Raw genomic sequence first — 23,584 nt, forward strand, 5'->3', positions numbered from 1 at the left:
TTGTTCATCATGGTGCCTGAAGCTCTCTCATGTATCATCCATCCATCATCCAATCCTACATTGCCCCATGAGGAGCGTAGGAGCCCGGGCCTAAGCAGTTGGTCCCGGCATTTAAGATGAGAGTGACCAGCCTCACTCATCCCTGAGTGGCATTACATGAGCAATCAACCCCAACCACCCCTTGGATATAAACCTTCACCGGTTCAATCCGACCGGAGCGCAATAATTACTCACTAAACCACCAGGCGCCAAAATTTGGTTATCTGGTTACCACCCAGCGTAGTAAATAATTTCCTGGTGTACAGGAAGCCATTTGGCTTGTCGCTCAGTGTAGAGTCATCCACAGGCAGAAGGAAGAGGAAAGAATGAAGGAAAGAAAGACAGAAGAGGAAGTGTATAGTTACCCATAGGCAGAAGGACAAGGAAAGAATGAAGTAAAGGAAGACAGAAGAGGATGGAAGGAAAGAAGATGGAGGAGAGGAAAGGGCAGACACCCGACAGCAGCACTACATCAAGTGAGTGGATGGTGAGCACCCCCACCTACCACAACTTCAGAAAAAGATTCGCGTGACAGATATTGTTTACCAATGATTTGGTGTTGACTGCAGAGAATGAAAGAGAGGCAGAGGAAACATTCAGGAAGTGGAGAAATGGCATGGGGTACAAGGACTTGAGAGTAAATGCAGATAAAACAAAAGTGATGGTATCTAGAGCTGGTGGCAATACTGTCAAAGAAGAAGGAGAGTGGCCATGAGCAGTTTGCTACAAGGGCATGGGAAGTAATTCCATCTTGTGCAGTATCTGCAGTATCTGTGATATGTGGGTACATAAGAGATGTAGTGGTATTACGAGTGGACTGTAAGGTAATGCTGATTTTGTGTGTGTGGTGTGTTGGGGAGAGCATGAGGAAGTAGACTGGCATGAAAAGATTGCTGTTGCTGGTGTGTGGAAGAGTTTTTTTTACCTGGGAGACAAGTTATGTGCTGGAGGTGGGGCTGAAGTGAGGAGAGGTTGGAAGAAGTTCAGAGAGCTGTTGCCTCTCCTGACACTGACAGGGGTCTCCCTCTGTGCTAAGGGATCTTTGTATGTAGCATGTATTAAGAGTGGTGGGTTAGTGCCCCACCCCGTAAAAAGAACTAACTAAAAAAGCAAATAAAGCGCCTCGGACCCGGACAGACCATACGTTGACGACTAAGGAACGGACAAAGGACATTCTGAGGGTGGGAGCGTGGAATGTGAGAGGAGTGAATGATGAAGTGAAAGAGAGAGAGATTGTCCAGGTGCTTGAGGATGCAAAAGTGGATATATGTGGATTGACTGAAACTAAATGGAAAGGTGAAAGGATGAGAGAATTGGAATACGGTGTAGGTATATGTGCGGGAGTCAGTGAGAATGAGAGGGCAAGAGAGGGAGTATGTCTGATGATAAGCAAGAAGTGGAAGGAGAATATGAGAGAGTATGGAACAGTGGGTGCAAGGATTGTATGGGTGAGGATGAAAGTAGGTATACAAGCATGGGCGATTGTATGTGTGTATGCTCCAACAGAGGATCGAGTGGCAAGAGTGAAAGATGAGTTTTGGGCAAGAGTAGAAGCATGTATGGACAAGTTTGAGAGGAGCGAGAGAGTGCTGTTGATTGGAGACATGAATGGCAAAGTTGGGAGTGTACGAGTGGATGGAGTGGTTGGTCAGCGGGGTGTGCCAACTGAAGTAGATGGGAATGGTAGTGCTTTGGTGGACATCTGTGCTGGTAAGGGGTTGGCAATAGCCAACACCTACTTTCGTCATAAGATGATCCACCGGTATACATGGAGAGTAATGAGGAGGATGGATGGTGAACTTGTTGAACGAAAGGCAATGATAGACTACGTGTGTGTGGATGAGCGAATGAGAAGACAAGTGTTGGATGCAAGAGTGTGGAGAGGGTGGGGGAATGGAGTCTCGGACCATCACTTAGTGATGGCCAAGGTAGAGTTGCAAAGAAAGTGGTTGAGGAGGCGAAGGGGAAGACAGGAGGAAGCAGCTCCTATGAGAAGAGTGGAGAAATTGCAAGATAGTGAGAAAAGGACAGAGTATAAGAGCATAGTGGAAGAAAGATTGGGAAGGTATGAGCTAGAGCAGATGGAAGGGGTGGAAGACGTATGTAAGATATTCACGGAAGAGATAAGCACAGCGTGCGAGGCGGTTTGTGGAGTGAGGAGGAGATGCAGGGGTGTGCAAGGGCCAGCATGGTGGAATGATGAGGTGAAACGAGCTGTGGAACAAAAGAAGAAGGCATATGGTGAATGGTTGGCGAGTAGAGGTAGGGGAGAAGATGAGAGAGAGAAGAGAGAGGTATATGTGAGCAGGAGAAGGGAGGTTAAGAGACTGGTGAAGGAGAGTAAGAAGAAAGTGGATGAAGAGTTTGGGAGGAATCTGAGTGTGAAATGGAGGGAGAGTAAGAAATTGTTTTGGAAGGAGGTAAAGAAAGTAAGGCAGTGTGAAAGGGGAAATAGTAGGGGAGTGAAAGATAAGAATAATAGATTGTTGGTGGAGAAGAGAGAGAAATTGAGGAGATGGAAGGAGCACTTTGAGGATTTGTTGAATGTAGAGCGTGAGAGCAGTGTGAGTATAAGTGGTTGGGGAATGGCTGGGAGAAGAAGAGATGAGAGGAGGGAGGAAGAGATCAGTAGGTCGGAAGTAGTGGAAGCGATGAAGAAGATTAAGCTGGGAAAGGCCCCAGGAATTGATGGAGTGTGTAGTGAAATGCTTAGGTATGGGGGTGAGATTGTTGTGGAGTGGATATGGAAGTTGTGTAGATTGGCTTGGGAAGAGGGAAGGGTTCCAGAGGACTGGAAATCAGGTATAATTGTTCCTCTGTACAAAGGAAAAGGGGAGAGAGAAGTATGTGGTAACCATAGGGGTATTTGCCTTCTTAGTGTGACTGGTAAAATATATGGTAGAATACTCATTGATAGGGTTAGGCATATGACAGAGGAGCTAGTTGGAGAAGAACAAGGGGGATTTAGGAAGGGAAAAGGGTGTGTAGATCAGATATTTGTTCTAAGATGTTTAGTGGAGAAGTATCTAGAGAAGGGAAGGAAAGTGTATGCTGCCTTCATGGACTTGGAGAAAGCTTATGACAGAATAGATAGGCAAGGTATGTGGAAGGTATTAAGAATATATGGAGTGGAGGGGAAATTGTTGAGTGCTGTGAAGAGTATGTACGAGGGAGCTAGGGCTACGGTGCGAGTGGATGGTGAGCTGAGTGAGTTCTTTGATCTCAGTGTGGGACTGAAACAGGGGTGTGTAATGTCTCCATGGCTGTTTAATATATATATGGATGGGGTTGTAAAGGAGGTACAAGGTAGGGCAGTGGATGTGGGGGTGGCCCTAATGAATGAGGGTGAGATTTGGAAGCTTCCAGTGTTGCTGTTTGCTGATGATACAGTATTGTTGAGTGAAGATGAATGGGAGTTGCTAGGTTTGGTGAATGAATTTGGGACAGTGTGTAGGAGGAGGAAACTGAAAGTTAATGTAAACAAAAGTAAAGTTATGGTGTTTGGGAGGAATGAAGTCACAGAGTGTGCAGTGAGGTTGGATGGTGAGGATGTGGAGAATGTGAGTGCATTCAAGTACTTGGGTAGTGTGATGAGTAAGGATGGAACTTTGGGGGATGAAGTACGTGAAAGGGTACAGCAGGGAAGAAAGGTTGTTGGTACACTGAAAGCAGTGATGAGAAATAGGGAGGTGAGTATGGAAGTTAAGAAGTCACTGCATGATGGTATTGTAATCCCTACCCTGACGTATGGAAGCGAGGCGTGGACATTGCAAGAGGGGAACAAGTCAAGAGTGAGAGCAGTGGAAATGAGTTACTTGAGAGGAGCATGTGGAGTGACGTGGAGGGACAGGTTTACGAATGAAGAAGTGAAGGAACGTTGTGGGGTAGATGTGGATGTGGTTGAAAAGATTAGGAGAAATACACTGAGGTGGTTTGAACATGTGGAGAGAATGGAGAATGAAAGACTGACTAAGAGGGTGTATGTAGGTGAGGTGGAGGGAGGGAGAGGGAGGGGTAGACTGAGGATGAGGTGGAGGGATGGAGTTGAGAGGTATATGAGGGAGGGGGGGTGAGTTGGGGGGAGGGGAGTCAAATGGTGTGTGACAGAGTGACTTGGAGGCGTTTTGTCTGCGGCCACCCTTTGCGGGATTAGGGCGTCGGGCTATAGATAGATAGATAGATGTATTAAGAGTGTAGTGGTGTATGGTAGTGAGATCTGAGCAGTAAAGGAAGGGGATATTTGTAGGCTTGAATATACAAAAATGACAAAGATTGGGTTAATGTGCAATGTGTCCTTGAGTTGGAGGTCTTGGGGGGAGGGGGGGGAGGTTTACAACTGAAGAGCTGAGACTGGTAAGTGCTGGTGTTGTGATGAAGTGGGGTAGATTGTGACTGATGAGTTGAAAGGAAGGATGGAACTGGAGAGTGTGTTGGTGTTGTGATAAAGGAGGGTAGATTGTGACTGAAGAGTTGAAAGGAAGGATGGAACTGGAGAGTGTGTTGGTGCTATCATGAGGAGAGGTAGGCTGAGATGCTTTGGGCATATAGAGAGGATGGGGGGAAGCTTACACCTGGGTGCAGAAAGTGAGCAGTGTGAATGTTGGGGGTTGAGTTGCTAAAGGATGGCTGAATAGGCTTGCAATGAGGTCATAGAGTGTGACTCAAGGATGAAGGACTGAATAGGGAGGCTGCCAGAGACTGAGCAATATGGAGAGCCACCATTAGGTGACCAAGGCCGATGCATTCAAGCATGTTGGTGCCTTGATAAATGAAAGGAAATAAAACAAATATTGAAAAAAAGCCCTAACCTTTTCTTCGTTGTATTCATTGCATACCAGGTCATCGCATAACGAGGATCTGCTGTACTGTGTTGTGGTTAGTGTTGCTTATGTTGTTCTGCTATACCAGCCTGTCTGATCAAGCCGACCCACCAACTGCAAGCAAGCAACCTCCCCAGCAGGGCAGTTCTGTGCAGTGAATCAATGTTCCCATGCTGCTGAAAGTGTCTCATCACAGTGTTGTTCAGGGAATAGTGCAAATGTTTGGTTCCTAGGCAGATGCTGCATTTGTATATCTCTGCCCAATTAAAAGTGATATCATAGTAGGCTCCACATCAGCCTGTTATGTGGCTATATGATTACCACCTAGTGTTATAAATAGTTTTCTGAGTTACAGGAAACCATTAGGCTTGTCACTCAGTGTACAGCCACCTGAAGGGGACAGAAACATAATAAATAGTGCCAGGAAGGATAGGCAAAATAGGAAGAGAGGAGGACAGACACAGAAAAAGAATGATAGAGGTGAAGGAAGAAGTACAGTAGGTAGCATTACTTCAAGTAAGTGGATGATGGATGCCCCCACCTACCACCTACTGTTAGCATATACTGAGTATATTATGATGTGCAACGGATGGGGGTTGACTTAAGCCACCAAAATGTAAACCTCTATCTAGGGGGAGGTGGTGGCCGAATCGGTAGAGAGGTGGCTTGAGGTCCTAATGGACCCAGGATCAAATCCCGGCTGGGGCAGGGAACAGTTTAAGGATTTGAATTTCCTAAAAGCAGACTTTCCTGATCTACCAGATGACCCACCGACATGTCGTAAAAATACCCCCGCTAATACCGATACACCAATCCTATGTCAGACAGCCCTAGCATGTATTCAATATGGATGGTGGGTGTTAGCGCCGAAGTGGTGACGTGTGGAGGTGTAGGAGGACTACTGGGCCTTGGGATAGGTCACTGCCCCCAAGAAATAGGCCCTGGAGCCTTTGCCCAGAGTCGGAAAAAAAAAAAAAAAAAAAAATCTAGCATAGTCCCATAAAATGCATGTTATAACCACTTTCATATGCAATAAATCACTATCAGCACTAACTTTACTTAACCTAACCCTCTCGGATACTGGGGATTGCCTGTAGAGAAGGGTAAGGTGTCATCATAGTCTGGCTTGGAGAAGTTCTCTCTCTTTTGGGAAGGATAATTTCTGTCTCAATGTGAAGCAGCAGAATCTGCAGTATGCCCTCCAGTATAACAACAGGTCATTCATTATTCTAAAGCATCTAATGGTAAAGGGGACCAATAATATACTTCTCATAATCTTTGGAAATTTGAGTACACCAATGCACTATAGCTACTATATGTGAAAGTACTTAGGCTATTAGAGTGAAACACTGTGCATAAACTCACCTGTAATCCATGTAATATATCTTCAGCATTGCTATGTAGCGCTCAAAGGATGGAATGTCTTTGCTGGCAATGCTCCACAGAGCTCCAATCTCCAGTGTGTTACCTGATGTAATCAAGTTTACCATAAGTTAATCTACTTGCAGACATCAATGCTATACTGTAAACTAACACCTATTAAATGTTTCAATGGTAGCAATCAAGCATGAGGCATGGCAACCAATATTAAACATATAACATATACCTTGGACTTTTTTTAAAATTCATACCAATAAAGTAACATTATGTGATATGGAAGAAAAGGAGTGGAGAGAGAAAAGGAAGAAGAAGACAAACTGAAAGTAAATGCCATAGACAATAAGCAGTACTGTCACGGCCATTCTGTCAAGGGGTTCCCAGAGGAGGAGGGCATGTGGCAACAGAGATGATAATAATGAACTTTAATAGGTAAAGAGATTCACTGAGATGTTATTGCTGTTGGTGTTATCCTTGGATCTCAGATGATATGGACATGTTCAAAGAAACAGGTTTATGAAAAAAAAAAAAAGTACCAAATGAAATCAGTATGAAACACCAAGCCCTACTTACAACTAACGTACGGTACAGTATTACAGAAGCATTTTCGAGATCAAGAGGAAATCACTTCTGAAGTAATGACAAAACACTGGATGCACACATCAATATGCCATAAACCAAGCAGTGAGGCCTCCTCTGAGGTCTCTAATGCAATGTACTTATGTGATCAATAAACTTGCATTCTTTTTCCCTGGGTGGTGTTCACATCCTTCAATGCGAATGCCATTCCGAGTGAAGACTCAAACATCCCTCAGCATTTTCATACAGAACCAAAGCTGAAAACAAGCAAAACTTGTTTCATCTAAAAGGATGCTGAATAAAAGAATGCCAAACACAAGCCCAGTTCATTTCAAGACTTGTAGTACAATGTGTTTACAGTATAAGCCTGGTGGATGGTGGTGGCAACCATCATGCACTCACTTTGTGTAGTGCTGCCTACTTCTTCCTTCACCTTTATCATTCTTTTTCTGTGTCTACCCTCCTCTCTTCATATTTTCTCCCATCCTTCCTGTCACTTTTCATTACTTTTCTTACTACTTTAGGTAGCTCTGCACTGAATGACAAACCTAATGGTTTCCCATGACCCAGGAAACCATTTACAATGCTGGGTGGTAACAATATAATTAAATAATGGGATGATGTGGAGCCTACTATGGTGCCCCTATTAAGTGGGTGGAGAAACAAATCCAGTGTCCATCCAAGAACCAAACCTCCACATTTTTCCCCAAACCTCACTGTGTCAAGGCGTTGTCTGCCACAAGGGAACATCAGTCCACTGTATGGAAGGGCTCTGAGAGGTTGATTGGTTGTCTGCAGTTGATGAGTCTGCTTGACCAGTACCAGACGGACTGGTGTTAACAACAACAACGACATAAGACAAAAAGGTCACAGACAGTGTACAGGTCAGACTGAGGTAGGATATTGCAGAACTGACTTGTTACATAACAGTACTGTACATAAGCAGTGGCAAAAATACTCTATCTATCTATCTATAGCCCGACGCCCTAAGCCCGCAAAGGGTGGCCGCAGACAAAACGCCTCCAAGTCGCTCTGTAACCCACCATTTGAATACCCTCCCCCCAACTCATTCTCCCCTCCCTCATATACCTCTCAATTCCATCCCTCCACCTCATCCTCGGTCTACCCCTCCCTTCACCTCACCTACAAACAACCTCTTAGTCAGTCTTTCATTCTCCATTCTCTCCACATGTCCAAACCACCTCAGTGTATTTCTCTTAATCTTCTCAACCACATCTACATCCACCCCACAACGTTCCTTCACTTCTTCATTCGTCAACCTGTCCCTCCATGTCACTCCACATGCTCCTCTCAAGTAACTCATTTCCACTGCTCCCACTCTTCACTTGTTCCCCTCTTGCAAGGTCCATGCTTCGCTTCCATATGTCAGGGTAGGGATCACAATACTATCATGCACTGACTTGTTAACTTCCATACTCACCTCTCTATTTCTCATCACTGCTTTCAGTGAATCAACAACCTTCCTTCCCTGCTGTACCCTGTCACACACTTCATCCCCCAACGTTCCAACCTTACTCATCACACTATCCAAGTACTTGAATGCACTCACATTCTCCATATCCTCGCCATCAAACCTCACTGTACATTCTGTGACTTCATTCCTCTCAAACACCATAACTTTACTCTTGTTTATATTAACTTTCAGATTCCTCTTCCTACACACTGTCCCAAATTCATTCACCAAACCCTGCAACTTCCATTCACCTTCACTCAACAATACTGTATCATCAGCAAACAGCAACACCGGAATCTTCCAAATCTCACCCTCATTCATTAGAGCCACCCCCATATCCACGGCCCTACCTTGCACCTCCTTTAACCCCATCCATGTATATATTAAACAACAATGGAGACATCACACAACCCTGTTTCAGTCCCACATTGAGATCAAAGAACTCACTCAGCTCACCATCCACTCGCACCGTTGCCCTAGCTCCTTCGTACATACTCTTAACAGAACTCAACAATTTCCCCTCCACTCCATATATTCTTAAAACCTTCCACATTCCTTGCCTATCTAATTTGTCATAAGCTTTCTCCAAGTCCATGAAGGCAGCATACACTTTCTTTCCCTTCTTTAGATACTTCTCCACTAAACATCTTAGAACAAATATCTGATCTACACACCCTTTTCCCTTCATAAATCCCCCTAGATGTCCAAATAGCTCCTCTGTCATATGCCTAACCTTTAAGGACTTGAATTTCCTAAAAAGCAGACTTTCCTGATCTATCAGATGACCCGCCGACATGTCGTACAAATACCCCTGCTAATACCAATACACCAATCCTGTATGAGACAGCCCTAGCATGTATTCAATATGGATGGTGGGTGTTAGCGCCGAAGTGGTGACATGTGGAGGTGTAGGAGGACTACTGGGCCTTGGGATAGGTCACTGCCACCGAGAAATAGGCCCTGAAGTCTTTGCCCAGAGTCGGACATGTAAAAAAAAAAAAAAAAATTCTACCATATATTTTTCCAATCACACTAAGAAGGCAAATACCCCTATGGTTATCACATAACTACTCTCTCCCTTTTTCCTTTGTATAAGGGAACAACATAACTACTCTCTCCCTTTTTCCTTTGTATAAGGGAACAATTATACCTGATTTCCAGTCCTCTGGAACCCTTCCCTCTTCCCAAGCCAATCTACACAATTTCCATATCCACTCCACAACAATCTCACCCCCATACCTCAGCATTTCACCACACATTCCACCAATTCCTGGGGCCTTTCCAATCTAGATCTTCTTCACTGCTTCCACTACTTATGCCCTACTGATCTCTTCCTCCCTCCACTCATCTCTTCTTCTCCCAGCCATTCCCCAACCATTTATACTCGCACTGCTCTCACTCTCTACATTCAACAAATCCTCAAAGTGCTCCTTCCATCTCCTCGATTTCTCTCTCTTCTCCACCAACAATCTATTATTCTTATCTTTCACTCCCCTACTATTTCCCCTTTCACACTGCCTTAGTTTCTTTACCTCCTTCCAAAATTTCTTACTCTCCCTCCATTTCACACTCAGATTCCTCCCAAATGCTTCATTCACTTTCTTCTTACTCTCCTTCACCAGTCTCTTCACCTCGCTTCTCCTGCTCACATATACCTCTCTCTTCTCTCTCTCATCTTCTCCCCTACCTCTACTCGCTAGCCATTCACTATATGCCTTTTTCTTTTGTTCCACAGCTCATTTCACCTCATCATTCCACCATCCTGTCCCTTGCACACCCTTGCATCTCCTCCTCACTCCATAAACCACCTCACACGCTGTGCCTATCTCTTCTGTGAATATATTACATAAGTCTTCCACCCCTTCCATCTGCTCTAACTCATACCTTCCCAATCTTTCTTCCACTATGCTCTAATACTCTGCCATTTTCTCACTATCTTGCAGATTCTCCACTCTTCTCACAGGAGCTGTTTCCTCCTGTCTTCCCCTTCGTCTCTTCAACCATCTTCTTTGCAGCTTTACCTTGGCCATCACTAATGGATGGTCTGAGACTCCATTCCCCCACCCTCTCCACACTCTTGCATCCAACACTTGTCTTCTCATTCGCTCATCCACACGCACGTAGTCTATCATTGCCTTTCATTCAACAAGTTCACCATCCATCCTCCTCATTACTCTCCATGTATACCTGTGGATCATCTTATGCCGAAAGTAGGTGTTGGCTACTGCCAACCCCTTACCAGCACAGATGTCCACCAGAGCACTACCATTCCCATCTACTTTAGCTGGCACACCCCACTGACCAACCACTCCATTCACTCATACATTCCCAACTTTGCCATTCATGTCTCCAATCAAAAGCACTCTCTCGTGCCTCTCAAATTTGTCCATACATGCTTCTACACTCGCCCACAACTCATCTTTCACTCTTGCCACTTGGTCCTCTCTCGGCGCATACGCACATACAATTGCCCACGCTTGTATATCTACTTTCATCCTCACCCACCACAAATTGACTTAGGACCTACACACACAGCATTGCTATGGGAGAGTTGTATGTCTATGCTTTGTGTTTCCACCTCTACCAAGTGAATTTTTGGGGCAAGAAGTAACTGGCAACTCCTCTGGTGTTGGCGGGAGGTGGTGAAACACTCAGCATGTCAGTGCTTGCCAAGGAGTGAGAGTGGGAGAGTATGTTCCCGTCGCTCCGAGCTTGCACCTCCATTTTTCGTATGCATTACTGTTTGTGGTTATTTTCCTAGAGTCGAGTTGTCATGCCTGGAGAGTACTGCTTAAGGGATGAGAGGGTCCGTATTATTGCACAGAGGCAGGATAATGTCCCTATCAACACGATTTGTGAACGTACTAGACGCGCAAAGTCGATCGTCACAAAGATTCTTGCTGCAGCGTGCAGCCTGCCACCTGATGCACAAGCATGGGTGGTGGAAAGAAGAGGACGACTTCCAGAGATACAGATATGCTTCTGAAGAGGGCAGTAATCAAGAAACCTCGACAGACAGCGGCAGAATTGAAGAGAATGCATCCCCAGTTGTTACAAGACGTCTCAATTCAAACTACCCAACACTGCTTGCAGAAGAGCTGGGTTTGCCAAGCCGACCCGCAGCCAAGAAACCACTTCTCTCTGACCACATGAAGAAGCAGCACATTCAGTTTGCCAAGAAATATGCACACTGGGCATCGGATGAATGGAGAAAAGTTATGTTTTCCGATGAAAGCACATTTCAAGTGTTCCAGGTGCGTTCTGCCAAGGTTCGTCGCCCTGCCTCCCGTAGCCAATATGATCCTGCTTACATGTTGCCGACTGTTAAGCACCCACAATCAGTAATGGTATGGGGGTGTTTCTCAGGTGAAATGGGAAGGGGAGGTCTCTACTTTCTTCCTAAGAACTTGATGATGAATCGTGGCTGGTACATTGAAGTTCTGAAAGATCATTTGTTAGAACTTTTTTGCTATTCATGGGTGTGTCTCTTTCATGCATGATTCAACTCCATATTACAAGTCAAGGAGGGTGACAAAATGGCTTCAGGATAATCGGATTGAGGTCCTTGACTGGCCTGGCAACAGTCCGGATCTAAATCAGATATAAAACTGCTGGGTAAAGATGAAGAAAATCTTGGCAGAGAAGAAGACACCCAATCTGGACAACTTCAAGACTGAACTGACAAATGTTTGGTGCAAAGAAATGTCCTTAGTTTATTTTAGAGATCTAAGTGATTCCATGCCAAAATGCATCCAACTGGTCCTGAAAAACAAGGGAAACATGATTTCATATTAATGAATTGCATTTCATGAACAAACATTGTGATATCCTATGATTTCTGTGTTTTTTAATACCTTGTGGGAGGAGGTCCTAAGTCAATTTGCAGTAGCTGTAGTAGCACAGCAGTGACAAAAGAGAGACTGAATGGGGTTAGTAAGAAGAGGCAAGCTCCACCCACTCCAAAAATACTGGAGCCCCCCCTCCCCTTACACCCCCTCACACGAAAGATATACTTCATGCAGGCATAAATAAGGCCTCTGTGCATCAGCAGTTGAGTAGGATTAAAGAAGGTGAGGAGTAAGTTCAGGAAATTTAACTTCTGTGATGTTGATTTTGTATGATGTACAGCTGCTACTGCAATCAAGGTATACAGATACCATCAATACTGCAAGATGAGGAAGTTTTACTAACTGCTGTATTGGACAATGGGTAAAATCATCAACACATAAATGGACAGAGTAAGACGTATATACATTGTGTCGTACTGTAAATTTCACATCAACAGTCAATAACAAAGCTAGTCTATATATCTATCTATTGCCAGACGACTCAATCCCGTTCGGGGTGGCCACAAACAAATCGCCTCCACGTCGCCCTGTCCCCTGCCATTTCTCTGCCCTGCTCCCAACTCACACCCGCCTCTCTCATATACCTCTCCACCCCATCCCTCCATCTCATCCTTGGCCTCCCCCTCCCTCTTCCCCCCTCCACCTCACTCACATACACTCTCTTCGTCAGTCTTTCACCCTCCATCCTCTCCACATGGCCAAACCACCTCAGTAAATTCCTCCTAACACTTCCTATCACATCCACATCCACACCACAATGCTCCTTTATATCCTCATTTGTCAGCCTGTCTCTCCATATGACTCCACAGGCTCCTCTCAAATAACTCAATTCCACTGCTCTCACTCTTGACTTGTGTCCTTCCAGCACAGTCCAAGCTTCACTTCCATACGTTAGAGTTGGTACCACAGTACTATCATGTAGTAACTTTTTCACTTCCATGCTCACTTCCCTGTTTCTTATCACTGCTTTCAAGGAACCAGCAACCTTTCTTCCCTGCTGTACCCTTTCAAGCACTTCACCCTCCAAACCTCCATCCTTCCTCATCAAACTACCCAAGTACTTAAACGTACTCACATTTTCCAATTCCTCACCATCCAACCTCGCTGTACATTCACTGACTTCACCTCTCTCAAAGACCATCACTTTACTCTTCCCTACATTCACATTTAGATTCTGTTTCTTACACACTCTCCCAAACTCATCCACCAAGCCTTGCTGCTCCCCTTCGTCTTTGCTCAACAACACAGAATCATCTGCAAACAACAGTACAGGGAGTTTCCAAACACTAACCTCTCTCACCAGGGCCACTCCAACATCCACTGCCCTACCTTGTACCTCTTTTATTACCCCATCCATGTACAGATTGAACAACCATGGAGACATGACACATCCCTGTTTCAACCCAACCTTCAAAGAGAAAAATTCACTCAGTTCACCATCCACACGATCCGGACTGTTGCCAGGCCAGTCGAGGACTTTATATACTCTTCACAGCATTCAACAACTTCCCATCTACTCCATATATTCTTAATACTTTCCACAATCCTTGTCTATCCACCCTGTCATATGCTTTCTCCAAATCCATGAAAGCTGCATACAACTTCTTTCCCATCTCTAGAAATTTTTCCACTAAAGATCTAAGAGTGAATATCTGATCTACACAACCTCTTCCCTTCCTAAAGCCTCCCTGTTCTTCTCCAACTAATTCCTCTGTTCTTTCTCTAACTCTGTCAATAAGTATCCTACCATACACTTTCCTATTATACTAAGAAGACAAATGCCCCTATGATTACCACACATTTCTTTTTCCCCCTTCTCCTTTGCACAAGGGAATAATTATACCTGACTTCCAATCCTCCGGGACTCTACCTTCCTCCCAGGCCAATCTGCACATCTTCCACATCCATTCTACTAATATCTCTCCCCCATGCTTCAGCATTTCACCACACACTCCATCAGTTCCTGGGGCTTTCCCCAATTTAGCTTTCTTCATTGCTTCCACAACTTCTATCCTACTGCTTTCTTCCTGTCTTCTCACCTCCATCCTTCTCCCAGCCATTCCTCAGCCACTTATACTTGCATTACTTCCATCCTCTATGTTCAACAATTCCTTAAAGTGTTCTCTCCATCTGCTCACTTTTTCTCCCTTCTCCACTAGTAACCTACCATTTTTATCTTTCACTCCCCTGCTAACTTCACTTCCACCCTGTCTTACTCTTTTCACCTCTTTCTAGAACATTTTCTTACAGTCCCTCCACTTTACACTGAAATTCCTTTCAAATTCCTCATCCACTCTCTTCTTACTCTCTCTTGCTAATCTTTTCACCTCTCTCTTTCTTTCTACATATAACTCTCTCTTCCGCCTCTAAACTTCTTCCACGCCCGTTTCTCATCCATTCATTGTATGCTTTCTTCTTTTGTGCCACAGCCTGTCTCACCTCTTCATTCCACCACGCTGTTCCTTGCACCCCCCTCCCGTCTTCTCTTCATCCCACACACCACATCACATGCTGCACATATTTCTTCTGTGAATATCCTGCACACACCTTCCACGTCCCCCATCTGCTCCAATTCATATTTGACCGATCGTTCCTCCACTTCTCTCTTATACTCTGCCTTTTTCTCATCCTCTTGTAACCTTTCCACTCTCCTTACAAATGCTCGTACTTCCCGTCCTTCCCTTCTTCTATTTCTCCATCTTATTTGGATCTTCATTCTGGCCACCACCAAGTAGTGGTCAGAAAGTCCACTCCCCCAACCTCTATAAGCTCTTGCATCCATTACACATCTTCGCATCCTTTCATCCACACACACATAATCAATCATTGCCTTCCTTTCATTCAGTTCACCACCCACCCTTCTCATCACTCGCCATGTATACCTGTGGATCATTTTGTGCCTGAAGAGGGTATTGGCTACCACCAACCCCCCCAGAGCTAGTAAAAGAAGAAGAATCTGATAATAGTACTGATAGCTTCACATGACTGGTGACCATTTACAAAAGCAGACACAGATCAAACAGAGACAGAACTAAAGATAAAGGTACAGCTACCGCAAATTGACTTACGACCTTCCCTACAAGGTATTAAAAAACACAGAAATCATAGTATATCACAATGTTTGTTCACGAAATGCCATTCATTAATATGAAATCATGTTTCCCTGTTTTTCAGGACCAGTTGGGTGCATTTTGGCATGGAATCATTTAGATCTCTAAAATAATCTAAGGACACTTCTTTGCACCAAACAGTTGTCAGTTCAGTCTTGAGGTTGTCCAGATTGGGTATCTTCTTCTCTGCCATGATTTTCTTCATCTCTGCCCAACAGTTTTCTATCAGATTTAGATCCAGACCGTTGCCAGGCCAGTCGAGGACTTTAAGCTGATTATCCTGAAGCCATTTTGTCATCTTCCTTGACTTGTGACATGGAGCTGAATCGTGCATGAAAAAGTCGCACCCATGAATAGCAGAAAAGTTTAACAAATGATCTTTCAGAACTTGAATGTACCAGCCACCATTCATCATCAAGTTCTTAGGAAGAAAGTAGAGGCCTCCCCTTCCCATTTCACCTGAGAAACACCCCCAAACCATTACTGATTGTGGGTGCTTAACAGTTGGCAACGTGTAAGCAGGATCATATTGGCTACGGGAGGCAGGGCGATGAACCTTGGCAGAAAGCACCTGGAACACTTGAAATGTGCTTTCATCGGAAAACATAACTTTTCTCCACTCATCCGACGTCCAGTGTGCATATTTCTTGGCAAACTGAATGTGCTGCTTCTTCATGCAGTCAGTGAGAAGCGGTTTCTTGGCTGCGATGTGGCTTGGCAAACCCAGCTCCTTCTGCATGCGATGTTGGATAGTTTGAACTGAGACATCTTATAACAGCTGGGGATGTATTCTCTTCAATTCTGCTGCTGTCAGTCGAGAATTCTTGATTATTTCCCTCTTCAGAAGTGTATCTGTACCTCTGGAAGTTGTCCTCTTCTTTCCACCGCCAATGCTTGTGCTCTGGTACAGCATCAGGTGGCAGGTCACGCGCTGCAAGAAGAATCTTCATGACAGTCGACTTTGTGTATCCAGTACGTTCACAAATCATGTTGATAGGAACATTATCCTGCCTCCATGCAATGATACAGACCCTCTCATCCCTTGAACAGTACTTTCCAGGCATGACAACTCGACTCTAAGAAAATAACATGGCAAACAGTAATGCATACGAAAAAAGAGGGAGGTGCAAGCTCGAAGCGACGGGAACATATACTCCCACTCTCGCTTCTGGGCAAGCACTGACGTGCTGAGTGTTTCACCACCTCCCGCCAACACAAGAGGAGTTGCCAGTTACTTCTTGCCCAAAAATTTCCCTTGGTTGAGGTGAAAACACTAAGTAAAGACAAACAACTCTCCCACAGCAATTCTGTGTGTAGGTCTTAAGACAATGTGCGGTGGGTGTACATATGAAAGAGCAGAACGTACAGGAAGGCAGTTAAAATAAAATAAAGAATTAAGCAAATCTTGGTCAAAGAGCTTGGATAAGTCTGGCATAAGAGCAAGTTTCACCAAAATCCCAATACGAGGCTACGGATCAATCAGACAAAGCTTCAAATGAAGCACATACAGAAGGATGGAAACTATAAGAAGGCAGAGATATGACACAATAAAGAAGCAATCAAATCAAGTCAGACTTGATTATAGGCCTTGGATAAGTCTGGCATAAAAGTTTCACAAAACTTCATTTTGAGAATGACTATGAGTCTGGGAGGAAAGAAAGATCACCACCAACAAAGTGCCTCTGACATAACCCATAGCTACTGATGGCTAGGAACAACACTGTTTCTTTCAGGATTGTCTGGCCTCAAAGACTGAAATCAATGTGACTAAAGCAAATGGGGATAAGTAAGAGGCCTGGGAATGGTCACCCTCTTTGGGAAAGGCTGAATGAGTGCAAATTTTCAATCAGTGGGCAAGAGAACAAACTAAAAAAAAAAAAACTATTTATCTATCTATACACAGATGCCTTAATCCCATAAGAGATGGCTACAAACAAACTGCCTTCATGTCATCCTATCCCCTACCATTTTGCTGTCCTTCCCCCAACTTACATCTCCCCCTTTCTTATACCACTCAACTCCATCCCTCCATCTCATCCGGTCTCCCTCCCCCTCTGCCCCCCCTCCACCTCACTCACATACACTCTCCTAGGTAGTCTCTCACTCTCCATCCTCTCCACATTGCCAAACCACCTCAGCGTTTTTCTCCTAACACTTTCTATCACATCCACATCCACATCCACACCACAGTTTTCCTCCACTCCCTCATTTATCAGTCTGTCTTTTCTCAAGTAACTCATTTCCACTGCTCTCACTCTTAACTTCCTTACAACAAGTCCAAGGACATAAGCCAAGAGTGAGGGCAGTGGAAATAAGATATCTAAGGGAAGCATGTGGAGTTGCACAGAGCAACTGATTGGCAAATGAGGAAGTGATGAGCGTCATGGTGTGGATATGATATGAGCTGAATTCAGCACAACAATGCTCAGTGTAATAGATATAGTGAACGAGGAATGTTAGAGAGATGAAGAGTGATGATCAAAAGCCTTCTGTTCCAGAAAGAATCTTCAGTACGTACTCCGTTTCAGAAAGAAGCCTTAGTACTGCATAGTACTGGTTTTCTTTTTCAAAGGAAATCCTCAATATCAAAGGGTCATACTGAATTTATGATAAGAATAATTCTGCTCACTATCAATCAGTAAAAATTGTATTTTCTGTAATATGGTACAAGTGTTATATTCATTAACTATAAGGCCTCCTCCTATCATGAATTTATACAAACAGTAAAATGGTAAATTCAGAAAATATTAACCATCATAAGCTTAAGAAAAAATACTCACGAGCAACCAGCAGTTCCTCTTTCGATACACTATGCCCAACAGATGGCAGGAACTGAAGTTTTGTCAATTCAACCTGAAAAACAATACATTTATGACAACCATTATACCTACAGTACACTTGATGTAGTACTGCCTACTTCTTCCTTAGCCTTTATCATTCTTTTTTTGTGCCTGCCCTCCTCTCTTCCTATTTCTCCCATCTTTCCTGTCACTACTTATTGCTTTTCTTTCTGTTACAGGTGGCTTTACATTGAGTGACAAGCCAAATGGTTTCCTGTAAGCCAAGAAACCATTTACAACGCTGGGTGGTAACCATATAACTGAACCATACGTGCTCGCTACGTGCAAGTGGGTTGGTGGAGGGTTAGTGCCCCTCCCTGTAAAACAAATAACTCAAGAGTCAAATGGCCACCCCATACGGGATTGTGGCGTCTGGCAATAGATACAGATAGATAGACAGTTCATTCCTGTCTGGACTGTGACCATGGTTAGGAAGAGAGCTTAACACTGTATCTCCCACTTGATTACTCTCAAAAGTCAGTACAAGATCCAGCACAAGTTAGTACATGGTGGTTTCATGTCTCCCAGTACAGTACTGAAAGTACTCTTTTCAAATTAGGGTATTTCAAATCAATGAATATAAACTTGCAGTTCTACTATCGTTTCAACTCCTAACTTAACGGAATTCATTATTTTTCTGTTCTCCAATGAAGAGTTCTCCAAATGACAAGAATTTTGAGTACCAGTTACTTCAGTTAATACAGCACAGCCTCATATAGGTTAGCATGGATTGGTTTGGTTAGGGTAGGTTAACAAATTAAAAAAAAAATAAAGTAAGGTTAGGGGCTTAAACGATAAATTTACCAAACTTGCTAGCTATCGTAAGTTATGATACGCTACTTCACCTTCCTTTGTTAAAATGGAAACGATAAGCCTCTTATCACTAAATTTATGAAAAATAACAAAAAAAATCGATGAAACACTGCTGTCAATTCCAAATATGAAAGGCCCTCACCCATGGTAAAAGGATAATGATAACTAACTTAAGACTTCATGACACCAATGCAATGCTGGTTAAAAATGAGGTAAACTCTTACTCTACCTTACCTTTATATCGGATAAGTACTTCCCACACGTCTGTAGGTTTCGGTTTTTCTTTGACCATTCGTTTTTAAGCTTTTCGTAGGTGGTAACAACATTTTTAACGATATTGTCGCGCCCCATGGCTGCTTCTACAGCAATGACTGGACTAAACACGAAGAATAGTCGGACTCGATCTGCGTTGTAGAAAATATTTGCATGGGTTATTGGAAAGATGAAAACCTTTCTCAATAGAGCAAACAATATGTATTTTTCACGATGATTTAAGTAAGATTTCTGGTATTAATATTGCTGAATCATTTAATTTGAAAAATTAACTTATATGAAGATTATATATTTTGACGGTGATATGATGCGATCAGCTGGATGAGGGTTTTAACTGTCTCATCTTATGTTCTACAACTCAAAAAATGTAAAATGGAAAAATTTTTGTTCTTTAAATTAATAATAATAACCACCAATAAATGCTTATTCCTTCTGCTCACTTTAGTCATAACAGATCAGCATGTATCCAGTTGTACACTGATATACTAATATGAAGATCTACCGAGAGGTTGGTTAACTGAGCCGAAGAGGGTGGTGGTAAGTAAGGTACGAATTATTTTTATCTGTCTCGTTTAACTCTGTAATCTCTTTATTTTGTTCTTTTCTCTCTGTAAATATCTTTTTCTTGCCTGTACAGGTAGTGGTATGCAGATGCAGATTACCAGTGACTAGTTTTTGTAAGGTCCACTTGGATCCCCACTTGAGACACTAAAAGTATGATTGATGTGCCGCAGCAGCCTGTCTTGAATGACCAGGGAAAGTGTGCACCAGATATCTGTCTTTTTGCTCATTTCTAATACTGTAATTAGGTAAGTGAGCCTTCTATTCCCAGGTTTACCTTTGTGGATATGGTGATGTGAGATGAAGAAAGGTCACCAAACTGCTTATGTATGTGTGAGAACTTTTGGTAGGTTGAACCTAGCCATTTAACCCGCACTCATTTCCAATTAATTCACTCTTAATTAGTGGTCAGTAAATACAGAAAAGCTTAGCTCTAGAATGGAGTGTTTAGTGAAGGTAGCCTCTATGGTAGTTGATGATGAGCTCAGACTTGGGTGTGCTTGTGGGTACACATAATTTTTAGTTAACTGTCTGGGTGTAGTTTTTATCTCCACTGCTTTCACAAAGGGAATGCGGACAATATAAAATGGCAGTGGATCCGAGTAGTTGGAGTTGCCCCTTACTACTTTAATCTATCCATCTATCTATTGCCAGATGCCTCAATCCTGTTTGGGGTGGCCACAAACAAATTGCCTTCAAGTCACCCTGTCCCCCGCCATTTCACTGCCCTGCTCCCAACTCACACCCGCCTCTCTCATATACCTCTCCGCCCCATCCCTCCATCTCATCCTCGGCCTCCCCCTCCCTCTTCCCCCCTCCACCTCACTCACATACACTCTTCATCAGTCTTTCACCCTCCATCCTCTCCACATGGCCAAACCACCTCAGTGTGTTCCTCACAACGCTTCCTATCACATCCACATCCACACCACAACACTCTTTTATATCCTCATTCGTCAGCCTGTCTCTCCATGTGACTCCACAGGCTCCTCTTAAATAACTCATTTCCACTGCTCTCACTCTTGACTTGTGTCCTTCCAACAATGTCGAAGCCTCACTTCCATACGTTAGAGTTAGTATCACAATACTGTCATGTAGTAACTTTTTCACTTCCATGCTCACTTCCCTGTTTCTTATCACTGCTTTCAAAAAACCAGCAACCTTTCTTCCCTGCTGTACACTTTCAAGCACTTCACCCTCCAAACCTCCATCCTTACTCATCACACTACCCAAGTACTTAAACATACTCACATTTTCCAATTCCTCACCATCCAACCTCGCTGTACAGTCACTGACTTCACCTATCTCAAAGACCATCACTTTACTCTTCCCTACATTCATCTTTAGATTCCGTTTCTTACACACTCTCTCAAACTCATCCACCAATCCTTGCAGCTCCCCTTCATCTTCACTCAACAACACAGTATCATCTGCAAACAACAGTACAGGGAGTTTCAAAACACTATCCTCTCTCACCAGGGCCACTCCAACATCCACTACCCTACCTTGTACCTCTTTTATTACCCCATCCATTTACAGATTGAACAACCATGGAGACATGACACATCCCTGTTTCAACCCAACTTTCAAAGAGAAAAATTCACTTAGTTCACCATCCACATGCACTGCAGCCTTCGCACCATCATACATACTCTTCACAGCATTCAGCAACTTCCCATCTACTCCATATATTCTTAACACTTTCCACAATCCTTGTCTATCCACCCTGTCATATGCTTTCTCCAAATCCATGAAAGCCACATACAACTTCTTTCCCATCTCTAGAAACTTTTCCACTAAAGATCTAAGAATGAATATCTGATCTACACAACCTCTTCCCTTCCTAAAGCCTCCCTGTTCTTCTCCAACTAATTTCTCTGTTCTTTCTCTAACTCTGTCAATAAGTATCCTACCATACACTTTTCCTATTATACTAAGAAGACAAATGCCCTTATGATTACCACACACTTCTTTTTCCCCTTTTCCTTTGTACAAGGGAATAATTATACCTGACTTCCAATCCTCCGGGACTCTACCTTCCTCCCAGGCCAGTCTGCACATCTTCCACATCCATTCTACTACTATCTCTCCCCCATGCTTCAGCATTTCACCACGCACTCCATAAATTCCTGGGGCTTTCCCCAATTTAACTTTCTTCATTGCTTCCACAACTTCTGTCCTACTGATTTCTTCCTGTCTTCTCATCTCCCTCCTTCTCCCAGCCATTCCCCAGGCACTTATACCCGCATTACTTCCATCCTCTATGTTCAACAATTCCTTAAAGTGTTCTCTCCATTTGCTCACTTTTTCTACCTTCTCCACTAGTAATCTACCATTTTTATCATTTACTAATTTAAAACAACACTTTATTACTTCAGAAAATTAACAGCATAAACATAGCTTCATGATCTTACTTTAGTGTTAAGCAGCCCACACACGGTCAGTAATATTAACGTCAATACTTGGCTATTAATCCAGTGACCTCCGGTGGTTCAGTAATGATGATCAATATTCAGTTGTATCACTGCCTTCAAGCAGTGAAGATTTGCAGTAGCATACTGTTACCATGGACTGTGGCATTGCAGCACTAGCACTAGCTATGGTAGTGGGAAGAAAAAAGAAAAACAGACATAAGGAGAGATGTTAGATGAAAGGATGGCTGAAGAACTGAAAAGAAAACACACACACACACACACACACACACACTGTCTCCTGAATGAAGTGTGAGTAAATGAACTGGACGACTACAGGACTTTCCTGGGAATGGATGCAGGATGCTTTGATGAGTTGCTGAAGACATAAGGGACCCCAACCATGACCACTTTTGCAACAAGGGATAGTCCCTTGGCAAAGGGAAAGTTGTACTGTACTTAAATGTTGCCATATGTAGTTACACATGATTCATATATATATAAAATGTATACCGGTACTTAGTATTGACCTCTAATGACTGTACAACATTACATAAATTAAGTACAGTACTTACAAGTGATTTAGTGTCAATTTCTTCCTCCACGGCATTGTAGGTGGTGTTCCTAGATGCTGTAGGTGTTTCTTGATCTTTGAGAAAAAGCATATCATTGTACTACCATAGGTTTCGTTCATACGCTTCTTTAGTTGCCAAACCCGATTTCTGGGAGTCAGAGACTTTTTCCAGCTCCTTCCTGAAGTTTGTTCTGAGCGAATACATTGAGGTGATTTGACCATGTGATGAGGATGGAGAGTGAAAGACTAACAAGGAGAGTGTATGTAAGTGAGGTGGAGGAGGGGAGAGAAAGGGGGAGCCTAAGGATGAGATAGAGCAGGTGTCGGCAACCTCCGGCCCGCGGGCCAGATCCGGCCCGCAGAGTCCGAACTCATGGCCTGTCACCCTGCTTGATATTTATATAACAATCCGGCCCACAACAGCCTAGCCAACTAAATGAGTAAGTCAGCGCCTCGCGACGTGATCGTGGCGGGTAGCGCGGGGCAAATTTGCATGACTGAGATCTTTACCACAGAAGCACCACGGAAAATCGCCAGGGAGCAACTCTTTTCAAAAATGAAATATACAAAGTCTCGCATTCGCTCCCAGCCAAGTGACTGCCACCTCAATGACATTCTGCTCTTGTCTACCTCATCAATTGATCCAGACATTGAATCACTTCTCCATGGCAAACAGCACCAACCATCCCACTAATTTGTATGTCTCTTGATAAAACTGTTTTCTGCAGTCAATGATTTGCATGTTTTTCAATAAATTTCTAGTAATCTAGTCACTGGTTTGCTTGCTTTTCTACAAAATTTTTGTATATTGTCACAAACTGTTTTCTGCAGTCACTGATTTGCATGTATTTCAATAAATTTCTTG

General features: G+C 43.5%; 1 protein-coding gene across 1 annotated transcript in view; it reads right to left on the reverse strand.

Moving 5' to 3' along the window:
- Positions 1–19,269, reverse strand: part of LOC145412798 (26S proteasome non-ATPase regulatory subunit 8-like) — a 38,074-nt gene extending 18,805 nt beyond the window's left edge. The window contains exons 1-3 of the mRNA XM_080282579.1: positions 19,135–19,269; positions 18,028–18,100; positions 6,225–6,327 (exon numbers count right to left, since the gene is read on the reverse strand). Coding sequence (XP_080138705.1) covers positions 6,225–6,327; positions 18,028–18,100; positions 19,135–19,251 — 293 coding nt within the window. The 5' untranslated portion in view covers positions 19,252–19,269. The remainder of the gene's footprint in view (positions 1–6,224; positions 6,328–18,027; positions 18,101–19,134) is intronic.
- Positions 19,270–23,584: the final 4,315 nt, after the last annotated feature.

This window comes from Coenobita brevimanus, chromosome 94 (genome assembly GCF_032717465.1).
Source record: "Coenobita brevimanus isolate Jiangsu-jjx chromosome 94, ASM3271746v2, whole genome shotgun sequence".
Taxonomy (NCBI): domain Eukaryota; kingdom Metazoa; phylum Arthropoda; class Malacostraca; order Decapoda; family Coenobitidae; genus Coenobita; species Coenobita brevimanus.